Genomic DNA, 13,331 nt, shown 5'->3' on the forward strand with positions numbered 1-13,331 from the left:
GACATGTACGAAATACCATCCTACTCACAATCACGTTAAAGAAAAATGAATAAAATGACAGTCAGAAAACAAGATGATCAATTATATGAAAAAATTAAGTGAATTAGTAACAATACCACAACACAGTTAACAATAAATTCGTCTAGTTGCCATGTCTTGACGTCAACCTCCATGGCTCCTAGAGGGGGGTGAACAGCTTGGTTGTGCTTGTTGTCTGCCAGAAAAGCTTCATACTCCTGTTTCTTCTCCATCTGCTGAGCCAGAGCTCATATACTCAGGTAATAAATCTCCATCCTACGATACATCATCATGCATTTATCTTAAATATGTCTGATAATGAGGGGGGAAAAAGAAGTAACTGTAGAGATTGGAAAACCTGAACAAAGCAGCATTTGTTTGTTCAAGCTCTAGTTGGTTCCTTGCCCAGGGTTCTTTAAAGACTACCAGCTTCCACAGTGAGAAATCCCTCTGCTGGTTGACAGAGTGAATGTAATTATTGACAGAGTGAATGTGAGTTGCTGTTGACATTTTGCATTGAAATTCATGTCTTCCACAGCTCAATAGATAGAAACAATGTATTTAAGCAAAACTGACAACCTTATTGTCAGTAATAACCTTAAACAATATTTTATACTTGTTGTGTTTAACTTGAGTATAGATTCTGTACAAAAGTTGGTAAAACCCTGGAGCATAAAAATAATCCTCTTGCTCCCAAGTGGCACAACAGAAAGTGTAAGCCCTATCATCCAGAGATTGTTAGCTTGAATCCTGATGATGCCATAGCAATCAATCCATAGCCAGGTGTCCAAGAGAGTAAAATTTGAACACTCTATCAATTACCTATATCACCTATCAATCACAGTGACACTAGCCAATCATGGGTGTCTGTGAGCACATGCATGTGGAAGGGGGTGGATAGCACTTTCTGTGTGTTACACAGCCCCTTGACACAGAATGAACAGCACTTTGAAAAGATCTGGTTGGCAATCAATACAATTAATACACACACAAAAAAATCAGTTATTGAAATTTGCATGTCTGTAGAGAACCTGAATATCTGTATGTCATTAAGAAGCAGAGAAACACCCAGCTTTGCCCCATTAGTCTCCATCATGATCAGAGGATCCCTGTACCATTAGTTCATATTCTCCACACACTGATAATGTAAATTGTAGGACTTTAACAGGAACTGAAGTAGTTTATGAGATTCCATCATTAACATTCGCTGCATGCAGAAATCTTCAGGTGTCACATTACAGCTATCAATCTGGAATGTTTAAAGCTAACACATGCTTGCTCAGAGACAGGTAAAAAAAAGAAAAATGTTTTTTTTAAAAAGTGCTTCTCAGGCAGCTTTACAGGGCAGCTGAATGAGCTTGGAAGAGAATGCTAACTGCCATTTTTTGGTGATTGGCTAGTGGCATGCTAATAATCAACAGGGGAAAGAAAGTCTGTCTTTCACACCAAGAGAGCAGGGCTAATTACACCCTATTGATCTGGAATTTGAATGGTCTGGAATTGTTGGGATGCAAACTTTCAGACACTCAACAACTGGGTAAATGCTTAGACCATTGCGCCACTGGGAACCCAGGTCTTGCATTTTTTGTAACTGAGTTTGAAGTACTTGAACAGCCCAGATGCCTCTAAAAGAGACTGGCTGAAGCAAAGGAAACTGACAGACTTCTCATTTGATTCTGTTGCTCATCACTGCGTACCAAAATGTACCATCTTAAATCAGAGTTTTGTAGCGCCAAATATAACTAAACACACACCTGATCATGCAGCATACTACGATTTCAAACTCCCGGATGAGCATGTGTCTGAGCAGCAGAACTGGTCCTACAAGCTTGGGGCTGCCAGGCTCCCAAGGAGTATCAATCTGCTGCAGAATGTCCAATATTTCAGCTTCTGTGCTGCTTGAGCACATAAGAAGTCGAAGCTGTTCACTGGCTGAACATCACAGTGAATGATATTACTTTGTCTTATTGATGATTTCTGATCCTTCTCAATTCGCAGTGAGCATAAGTTCACCACTGGAGCTGATAGAAATTTTGGGGTTCCATTTGGAAACCATGCTTTCTAAAAACATCGTTGAGAGTTTATGGGTATGCTGAAGAGTTTTGGCAACAAGCCTGCAACACAAACACACAAGTTTTCATGGAAAAATGTTATATATACACATAAAATGTGGAAACCTATACTAGTAGATATAAAGTATCAGTTAAATTATATTAAAGTTAAATACTGTTTTAATGGGAAATAAAAATGATATTGAGTTTTCTGTACCTTGTCCTTCAGTGTTTTGTACATCATGAGCATGTCAGTCTTTCCATCTGCTGACAATTCTTGGTGCCTTAGATGAGGCTAGAATCTCTTGAATCCATCCATTTTCTATACCGCTTTTCCTACGGGGTTGCGGGGAACCTGGAGTCTATCTGAGGGAGCATGGGGCACAAGCATGGGGTACACCCTGGATGGGACACAGGGCACACTCACATACACCTTCACATTCATATACACTACAGACACTATGTAGCATACCATGTCTTTGGACTGTGAGAGGAAACCGGAGTACCTGGAGGAAATCCCCGCAGCACCGGAAGAACATGCAAACTCTGTACACACAGGGCAGGAATCGAACCCCCTACCCTGGAGGTGTGAGGCGAACCACTAAGCTACTGTGCTCCCATGTCTTGAATGTCCAAGTGAAGTTCCACTCAAGCGCATTTAATCTAACATAAAAAATTATTTTAAGTCCTAGGGCATAACATGTTGTCAGTGTGTCTGGAATTTTATTATTATTTTACTTTTATGACATAGCAGTGGTGGAGATTACTATAACCACTACAGAGTTATTACTCCTAGTTCTTATTTGCTTGTTATACTTTGTCTACCTGACTGGTCATTTGAATTTAATGGTGTTCCGAATGTCCAGAGACAGGGTTTGATCCAACTGCAGTTTAATGAAAACAGTTGCAAAATCAAAGTCCAAAAAAAATAAAATAATATTAATATATCAGGGTGATCCAAGGCAGAGAAGACTCACTGTGGGGTAAAACCTCAAGGCAGAAATAGACAAAAGCACAGAGCAGGATCAAAAGCATTAATCCTAACTTGGGAATGCACAGTATTGAAATGACTCAGTAAAACACAGCAGTGATCGTGGCAATACTTCGCAATGGCACACATCCACCATGCTGTATTAATATGGCACAAATTACAAATTACAACAGGTGTTCAGTACAGTATTCAGGTGAGGGCGACCTCCTGTGATCGGCAGGAGTAGTAAGATTGGCGGCTGTATTAAAACTATAAAATAATCCAAAATATTTTCAATATAGCCTACATTTAAAAACAGTATTTTAACTTAAATGTACGCTGATTTACTACGGAATATCCCCAAAACTCAAGACCAGTACGAAAAACGTCCCACAGGATTTCCACTTATAATTGTTACGTAATTTAAATTGCTTACAAAAATTCACTGAAATTTGTTTATAGGGGAAGTAAACAATAAAAACGCGTTTAATTGCTTACGAGTTATAGCTTCCGGCTCAGGAAAATATACCAGATGCTTCGGAATTGCTTTACAGACTTTGAACAGCAGATGGCGATAGAAACATGTCGATATCTATACTCTCATTCTCTCGCGCGTCATTCATTTTGCTAAAGCAGACATGAATTAGGAAGACTTTAATGGTTGCAGTAGACCTGCGTCTCATAATCAGTACAAACACTAGAGAGTACAGTACTTAGATAGTAGATGTTTTATGCTACAGTTTACAGTACTACAAGGTCTGCAAAGCAAATACAAAGAAATTAACATTAATTAAATGTTTCAAGTTTTAATTAATTGATTGTGAATTGATCATAACATATAACAAATTAGAGTCCACAAGTTAATATGTCAAGATTGTGGCACAAAATGCAGGCGACTAGACTATGTAGTCATAATGTAGTTTAAGTGTAACTTTGTATGTTTACAAATACCTTTTATTTACAAATGTAAAGTAGCCTACAAGTTTTATTGTTGTTGTTGTTATTATTATTACATTATGGTTTTGTTTTAAAAAATTGTCAACACATCATGTATGCAATAATTAATTAAATAAATAAACACACAAAGAAACAAACAAATAATTCAATTATTTCCATCCTGTTGACTTATAGCTTATACAGTAGAACTTTTTCATGACTTAAATCAAATATCAGACATTTTCCCTCTAATGTGGCCTTAAATAGCTCCTCATCCCAAATTCACTTGGATACAGACCAGCTGATTGGCTCACAGCAAAGGTGGCCTATATCCAATGAGAACTAATCACTGAGGCGCTGACCAATCAGTGCACAAGGACGTATAGAACATATTATATCTACTGTCACTAGGAATGGAGACATTCTTTTACTCCCAAGAGGATTGTCAAATAACCACACAGGCGTTAAACAGTACAATAGAGCAGCGTTTACTAGTGCTGCATTCATTCTTTCATTCATTTCCCTTCCGATTTTCCTGGTGGGGGTCGTGGTGGCAACAGGATACACTATATTGCAGAAAAGAAGAAAAGGAATATTGTCATCATCCCTTTGCAGGTGAATGTCTACTTTACAACCAGTGTCAGATCTCAGCTGCCCTGGAAAAATATATATATTTCAAATGGTTACAGCTGCAATTGAAGTAAGCAAACTGAAAAAACAAATCAGATACAGGCTGATGGCCAGAGTAACAGCACAGACGACCTGTGTGATTTTGGGTTGGTACAATGTAGAACACTAGGCTTGGTTCTTGAGAGTACACAAATTAATATATTGAAGGCACCACATTAGTAACTGTTAAATCTAGTGGGAGTGAGTTGAGATAAGTGTACTAAATAAGGTAACCATATTATTATTTATATTATAATTATTAATAGTAGTGGTAGTATGTATTGTATATTCACACAATTCACCCAAATTGTAAATGTAGATTCATCCTTCTTTCAATTTGGCAATTACTCTGCCTTCGAAATACACTTTAACAGTGTCCCAATAGGGATATCAATTTACTTAAATTTTGGCAAATTTAAGAAATAATCTGAGAATAGTTCTAAATGTCAGACCAGAAGAGCTCACTATGTTTACTTCATAGTAAGTAATCAAGAGCTCACTATGTTTACTTCATGCATCAATCTAAAGAAACATTTTTAATTATGCAAAACCAGCTTATGATCCTATATTATCTATAGATAGTTTTGGCCAGCAAGATAAAATAGATGCCAACATAGGGATCTTTGTGGTTATAAAGACTTTATTAAAACACCCTTGGTACTGACAGGTGGAGCTAATTAAAAATCGAACAATAAGTAAGTTTTTCAGCTGTATTTACAAATGACAAGAGTGTTCGGGATAAGCTTTTGTAGAATGTTAGCATGAATAATCGTGGTGAAATACACAAGGTTTTTCACTGTACAATGTTTTCTGTGACAGACTTTTTAATAAGTTGAATCAGGTTCATCAGGAGGTGGTGCAGAACCGCCACAAGAAAACAGGCTATGTTTTAATTATTAAACTCCTTAATTACCAAAAGACAACAAGGACCCAACACAATCATAGTACTGTGCAAAGCTTTATTTACATGCACTATCCCATCCCAATCTACTACCTAGCTAGCAAACACTCAACTCATATGTTAGTACATAGGTTCAATATAGCCAGTCATGGTATACAGGGCATGTGATACATAAAACATTTCACTTTTCTCATTTGCATTTCCTATTGATGCCTTAATAATACCATGAAATCAGGATACATTTTCCAAGTTAAAATTGTTGAAGTAAATATCCCATAGTCAGGACAGCAATGTACAATACTCTTGGTTTTATTAGCACAATGGATTTATGTAAACAGTGAAGACTACCCTTACTCAACATTACTCATAAAAAGAGTGCACATTGGTGCTTGAGATGTTGAAGATCTGGGTATAAAATTGAGTTCAACCATGATAAAGCAACACTTGCAAGTTTGCCAAGTGACAGGGGTCTCTGAACGGCACTACTACTCAACATACAAAATAGTAGGCTCACTGTTGGTCAGCTAATTTGCTTTACAGGTTCAACAAACTATGTAAAACAGAATCCTTGTAAGCAAACTAACTTGTATTGATTGCAGCTATAATACCAAAATTGGTCTGCTTCTTGCATGCAAAGTGAAGATCTTTGCTGCATATTGCAATAAGAGCAAAAACAAAGCTCTTCAAAGCACCACGGAGTGTGCAGATATGTACAAAGGCTAAAAGTGTGCCATTGTAGCCCTAAAAGCTTATAAATGGTGATTTTCCAACTATACACAAAAAAATGTAGTGGCAATTCATGTTATAATATTCTGTAAGTTTTTGTAAAGTTTCTTACCTCTAGAATAAATATGCTAAACATTTTAGTGCACACATCACAGAAAACTACTTTAAGATGTTCAGACTTTCAGGTGAAGTCAGGATGGAGGTGACAAAACAGTTGGTAGGATCAAGTACTCAATAAAATGCACCCCGTGACAATTTAAAAGAGCATTAATGCCTTGCACCAGAGAAGGAACAGATTTTTAAACATCACATTTAATAGCTCATTAGCTGGTCATATTTCACTGTTCTGTGAAAGGAGTAATGGATACACCACACAATTACTTTTCTTCCCTTTTTTCTGGTTTACAAGATTAATATAAAGCACAAGACATTCCCATGTCAATTATGAAGAAAAACAAAAAACCAAAACAGTACCATTCTCTAGTCTATGGTGTAAACAGGCCAATTAAATGGTCTATTAAATGATTACTAGTTTGGCAGAATGAATTTCTATCGATGTGAGTAACAGCAATATGATCATCACTGCCTATGTCTATGAAACTATGGTTACACATAATCTAAATGTAACAGTGAAATACTTGTCTAGGCCTAGTTCTTTGAATAGATTAAGGGATTATTGGACTTTACTTTTATTAACTAAAAACATCAAAAACCTTTCCAGCTTCATTAGTTTTCTTTAATGCAGTCCTTTCAGACCTTCTACCTTGTTGTTGTCAAACTACAAAATCAATTTCATGAAATTCATCATTTACAAGCCTATGTTCATCACAATGCACCACTTTTGTTGACAAACCCATTAAATCATCAAAAGTGTTAGTAAATTTAATAACTGATAACTGTAATCTGTAGTTGTCAGATTATTATACAGGTCCTTTACACAGGACAATGTTTAAAAGGTTGGGACAGGTTGCTTTGTTCTGCCCCATCATGACATTCCATGTGCTGAGCTGATCAGCTTGGTACCCAGCTTTGGGATGAGGTTTGTTTGGTATTTGACATACTCCCTGAATTCAGATTCGCATTTTGATGGAAAAAGAGATGAGAATCAAAGCTGAACTCCAAGTCATCTGCATCCATCAGGTCATTCCGCATGATAGTGTCCATATCACAATCAAAATTACTGGTGAAATCTTCAAGATCAAGATCAGTGGAGAATCGATCCTGAGTTGATGACTGTAGACAGGGCATGACACCGTTGAGACCTGACAACAAGGAATCAGAGGAGCTGAGCTGCATAGATGTGCTCCTGGACGGAGACTGTTGAAGATGCTGTTTGATCAGGCTTTGGAAATCTGATTCACTTGTTGACCCCAAGACCCCATTCAGTCGCCATCCAGACAGCGAGACCTTCTTGAGTCCCACTTGCCCCCCAGGCCCAGCTTGTCCACTGCGACGGGAGCTCTGAATGGAGATGGAGGCACTGGCTTGCGACATCAATGGGTCAGACTGGGTCAGTAGGACATCACTGTGGTTATGAGGCTCAGAGCTGAGCATATCCTGTAAACTCTGCTTCCCGAAGTGGGAACCACAAGTAAAGGTGGCCTGCTTGTTCTCCTGAATCGTTTGCATGGGGGACTGGCGCAGGCTGGTGACAGACAATGGGCTAAACATGGAGTTGGGAACCCCAAGACTGCTGCCAGAGCAGCTGAAGGTAAACACTGGGCTTCCTTGTTCACTGGCACTATCATCATCTTGGCCTGGAGACTGTGAAGCTGTTAAACTGATGTTATCAAGCAAGTCATCCATTAGATTGTCTGAGAGGCCATCATTGAGATTCATAGTACCTGCAAGGTCAGCAAGGCGGGGCAGCTCAGTCAGGCCAGTGGAAGGAGACATGCTGCTAGGACTAGAGTACAACATGGGAGAGAGGGGAGAGTCATCATCAGCAACCTCATCCACTTCCAAGTTGGCCAAGATAGGAGACAGTCGGCCACTTATGGTGCTGGCATTGGAATTAGTGCGGGAGCGGAAGTCTGTCCAGGCATCTAGCTCATCACTGCTACGGGATGTGGGACTCCCAGTCCATTTGGACAGACTGGAGGAGCTTTCAGAGCTTCCATCCTGAGCAGCCTGGAGAGCAGCTTTCTTCTTAGCAGCACGGCCACGAGCACTCTTAATTAGCTTGTTGCTATTGTCCATGGAAACAGCACGTCTTCGGGGTACTTTACCACCTTTCCCACCATCTGGGTTGACCATCCACCATGAACTCTTGCCTGTCCCTTCATTTTGCACTCTGACAAACCGACTGTGGAGGGACAAGTTGTGTCGTATGGAGTTCTGTTGAGGGGGAAAAAAAAGTTTATCCTTGTATTAAAGTAAGTAAGAGTAAAGTGAGTAAGAGTTATCAAAGCTTAAAAACATGCATAGGGCTTATTCTTATATGAATAGCCTTCCGTTGGCTGCACTAATCAAACATCTTCAGGGTTCTATATAAGAAGCTGTTAACTACATAATGCTATTTACTTGGACTGTTGGAGCCTGGTCAATTTAATACTTACGTAACGCTTATTTCATCACCAATTTCATCAACAAGGTCAAGTTCAGGTATTATTAATGGACAAATCTGGGCCCATGAAACCTCATCAATGCAGCATGCTGCTTTTCACCATTAACATGTAAATGTTCAAGACTATTCAGAATCTCAAGATATTATAAGTGTCTTATATTCATACAAGACCATTAGTAATTAAAGAACTGACCACAAAAATAGGCTGAAGGCTTTATTGCTTCCTTAAGCCATGCAGCGGTCACTTTAATATATTTTGCTTTTGTCTATGCTGAATGTTGATTGCATACAAAAGCATTTCATAGCCCTACTTTGCCCGTTCATATTTAAGTGTTTTCTTTTTACTGATAAAAAATAATATTCCACACATTAATCTCTAATAAACAATAAATAACCAATGTCATTTAAAGGACTACTTGAAAAAAAAGCATGTGCAAATGACCATTTCTCATACTGCAATACTCTAATCACAAAAGACTATTAGTTATAAATAGCATGGGTATTAACAAGCTGCAATATTCTGTGCTTCCTATGCCCATCCTCCTGAAGCCATGCTCTTGTCCCTGTTCAGAAGAGCACTGGAACTATGCCAGTCTACACAAAGCTAGCTGTCAAACACCAAGCTCCTCACATTCTGCTACACACTGACCTACATAGTTTCCAGTCAGCTGATTGATTCTTATGCTCAAGACACAAGCCAATAGGAAGTGGAGGTGGGGACGGAGCAGCCAATCAAAACCCTGTATCAAATTAAAGACTCATATTTCCATTTTTTCCTCCCTAACTCCAATGCAGGGAGTTGCAAAATCTCTGTACCACGAGATGATGCGACAAGCCTAACCTACCCCACAATGCACACTCCACCACACTGAATGTGTACATCTTTTATAACTACTATTTATCTTTAACGTTGACTCATTTTCCCCAATCATAAGACACAAGGATCAATCTAAGAAGCAGTTTTTGTATTGATTTCAATTTGCTACCCTTCATCCTCCTCAAATAGTTCATTAAACATTTGGAATGATAATTGTTACTGTTATATACTGAGGTCCTCTTTAACAGCTCTTAAACATTTATATGATAACTATTTATAAAGCGGGATTTGTACTTGAAAATGACTGTACCGAAAATAATGCACCTACTCTACATGGGTTATATATTTTTGTATTTCTTGATTTACAGCACATAAACAACAAAATATTTAAATGTGGGAAGTAGCAGTAATGTTTTATGGTCATTTACATTATTTTATCACCTTTTTGATATGTATATCTCCTTTGTGGCAATTTTTTTTGTCCGTCAGGGTTTAATTGGGTCAGAATTAGACAAAATGTAAGGAAAAGCCTCATTATTTTATAAACACGGTTTGCATTTGGGTCTTTGAAACCCAAACATTGTTTGCCTTTATGTTGTTTGCCAAAGCCAAAAGCTAAGTAGACATTCCCTTGTCATCATGCACTTCTTTTTCCTTTTCCCTTCAGGTTTGGTTTCAAAGGGTTTGTGTTAATATTGGAAGCTAGTCTTGCCCATTCACTGGGCTTCATTTCATTCTGTAGAAAATTGCTTTTCAAGACAAGGCTAAAGGCCAAAAAAAAAGTACCAAGCACAGTACAAAACTGTTACACAATCATATTTATAACAGGAAAATAGGCACATATCAAAGCTTAAACTGGAAATGCAATATCCATAGGGAATATTTTTGAAGGTGTGCATTTCGACAGAGGAGATTATTATATTTGACTTGTATAGCCTCTTCAGCTCCAATAAAACTATACTGATTCTGACCATATTAATGATCATTTTTTTGCAACTGCATTAACTTTTGTTGATGTACACATATGAGGGAGAGATAAATCTTTGACAGGGTCTTGAACATTTGTGGATAACCATATTTTTGTTGTTGTTTTGCAGTACCGGTCAGTGCCAACTATGGGAAAGAAATAAATTAAGGTCATGGCTGTAGATACATGCTTTATCTTGCAGATCATACCCTACCCTTCCCCCCAGTTACTGGCTATTTTAACCCATGATGCTGTTCTCACAGTGCTTGAAAAGCCACATTTCTGCTACTTCCCTTTATAAGCTTAACTGCTTATGCTGGTGAGAGATACTGGTCTGATCGAAATGAAATGTAGGCTGAGGAGGGTTTATCATTCGCAACCTTGCTCTATTTATCTCTGGTTACTAGAACAGCCTTTGGCGTATCCCTGACATCACCCATTTAATCACCAAAGCCCACAACCCCGTTACTCGTTTTTCATTTCTGCACTTTTCCAACCTGATCCTTTAAATATTTATTCTCTTGACTTAAGCACCAGGCCTACTGCATGATGATGATGATGATGATTATAATAATAATAATAATAATAATAATATTAATAATAATTATTATTATTATTGAGGTCTAATGTGCAGCCCACATACCTTCCAGCCTGCAGAGCTGTTGCTGTCACCTTTGTCCTTGAAGTATGGCACAGATCTCACCATCCAGTCATAGATCTGGGCCAAAGTCAGCCTTTTCTCTGGGGAACTCTCGATGGCCTGGGTGATTAAGTCAGCATAGGAGTAATTTCCCCATGCATTTCTGCGTGCGGATGATTTTCTGGGCTGTTGGAGTGTGAGAGTAGTAATGCCCGAGTCAGTAGCTGCAGCTGCTAGCGATTGGGAGGCGCTGGGAGACCGAGAACCGTCACTGTCCTTGTCATTACAAGTTGTATTTAATGTTGGACCAGGAGGATCGCAGTTGTGGCTCTGTTTGGCTCGTATGTAGCTTGTTTGCTCTCCTGTGTGTGCGTTGGTGTTGTCCACACGGTGATCAGAGCCGCTCTCGTCGTCCTCCTCCTCGGGAATAATGTCCGCTTCGGTCGGCTCAGGCTGCCCAGTGCTGCACTCCGGTCGAGGCAGAGGCCATGTGCAGGACCTCGGTCTTTTCTGAGGCTCGAAGTCCGGATCTATGTCAACGTCTCCTGTGGGAGGTTTCTTCTCCTCGCAACTAGCCTGTGCCATGTTTCCCCGGATGAACACTTTGTGCGCTTATGGTCTTGGACACAGTTCCGCCGCGGTCCGAGTCCCGCATTCCATCAATAGACGAATCTCTGAGCGAGTATTTCTGTGCAGGACGGGTCTAACTTTACGTTTGGATCTTGTGGCAAACCAAAACTAATGCATGACGTGCTCATTTTCAAACTCGAGACTGATCATGAATGTAAAGTTGCACTTGGATGCCTTAGCTGTATTTTGGTTTTGCACCAGTGGTTATAAACCTTCTCTTCAGCCCTCTAACTAATCTCCACGTGTCCTGCTGAGAGCTAGTGCAATTTGCATTTCACTCTGTACAAATGCTCGTTAAAAGCACTGAATGCAGTCACACAGGGGAGCAGCGAGATCACAGCAAGCGCCTGATACCGAGTTCCACAAGGATAACGTTTACACTTACGTTAGCTGCCACAATTCAAAAGTAACACTACACAAGCCTCAAGCAAACCACTATATCCGTAACATAATCTCCAAATACAGCTGCCATCTTGACAGTGCTTCAAGCCTTTTCGCTATCCAGGCAGAATGAAAAGAAACCCGCTTGTTCCGAGCGCCCTAAAAGCGGGGGCGAATGAATCACCGTGCAAAGCTTCAAACATTGATCAAGCCATAATCACCTCTAACATGCGGTCCACACGCAGTAAATAACAACGAGCGAGTTCTTGACAGATCGTTTCCCCCAAATGTATTTCCATCAGCACGGTTCCGAGCAGAATAAGATCTCGCGCCCCTCATCCTGGGCGCTCCGACTACAGAGCCTCGTTAATGCGCTGAACACAGACTCCCTCTGCAGCAACAAGAAGGAAGCAGGGAGGACGAAGCCCCGCCCCCTGAGGTCCACGATTGGATTCAGCTCTTAAAGGAGCCGTGCCTATGCAACTCGAGCGGGATTTGTTCATTTGTACATGCAGTGTACTTCACTAATGAACTAATGCTGTCTTTCGGTTTGAACATTTCTCTGGGCTATATGCGCGCCATAATCTCTATATTTTCACGCAACATCAAACTATAGGTAGTATACTTTGATACTGTTAGCTTATGTTCAGAAAATACCTCCAGCGTTAAAATAGACGAGAATTTCTGAGGCGCTGAAGTGAAGTACGAACGCGCAGAAGTACGGTTTGCTTTTGAGGGTCCGTTTAACTTGCCTCACCGCCTACACCCCGCCCTCAACCGAACCTACTGACGTCACTGTCATCTGATTGGCTCAGACACCTGTTGTCAAGCAGGACACCGGGTTGTTGACTGGAGAAAGGAGCAGGCGCCATTTTTAAAGAGCTGCATCCAGCAATTTTGCTGCTTTGATTTGTTTATCATCGAGGGGTTGGTTGGAGGAGATAGTGTCATATTAACAGATTTAGAGCCGCAGTTTGATTCTGTACATTAATTTATTTTCGTTTGAAACAGTGTGGCGGATAGAAGGGCAAAGCGCTTGGCTGATTTACACAACAGCCA

The 13,331-nt window shown here is 39.7% G+C and overlaps 1 protein-coding gene across 1 annotated transcript; it reads right to left on the bottom strand.

Moving 5' to 3' along the window:
- Window positions 1–5,589: 5,589 nt before the first annotated feature.
- On the bottom strand, window positions 5,590–12,890 carry foxo3a (forkhead box O3A). Its single transcript, XM_017477039.3, has 2 exons — window positions 11,265–12,890; window positions 5,590–8,608 (listed from the first exon to the last, which is right to left on the bottom strand). Exons 1-2 carry the CDS (start codon window positions 11,844–11,846, stop codon window positions 7,283–7,285), a joined length of 1,908 nt encoding a protein of 635 aa, XP_017332528.2. The 5' UTR covers window positions 11,847–12,890; the 3' UTR covers window positions 5,590–7,282.
- Window positions 12,891–13,331: the final 441 nt, after the last annotated feature.

The sequence above is a fragment of the Ictalurus punctatus genome, chromosome 9, assembly GCF_001660625.3.
Source record: "Ictalurus punctatus breed USDA103 chromosome 9, Coco_2.0, whole genome shotgun sequence".
In the NCBI taxonomy this organism is placed as follows: domain Eukaryota; kingdom Metazoa; phylum Chordata; class Actinopteri; order Siluriformes; family Ictaluridae; genus Ictalurus; species Ictalurus punctatus.

What these genes read in the sequence shown, in the direction of transcription:
- foxo3a (XM_017477039.3), bottom strand. Translation starts at nt 11,846, where the DNA reads ATGGCACAGGCTAGTTGCGAGGAGAAGAAACCTCCCACAGGAGACGTT. An exon ending in ACAGCTCTGCAGGCTGGAAG is followed by an intron (nt 8,609 to 11,264) that starts GTATGTGGGCTG and finishes CCCCCTCAACAG; the next exon opens with AACTCCATACGACACAACTT.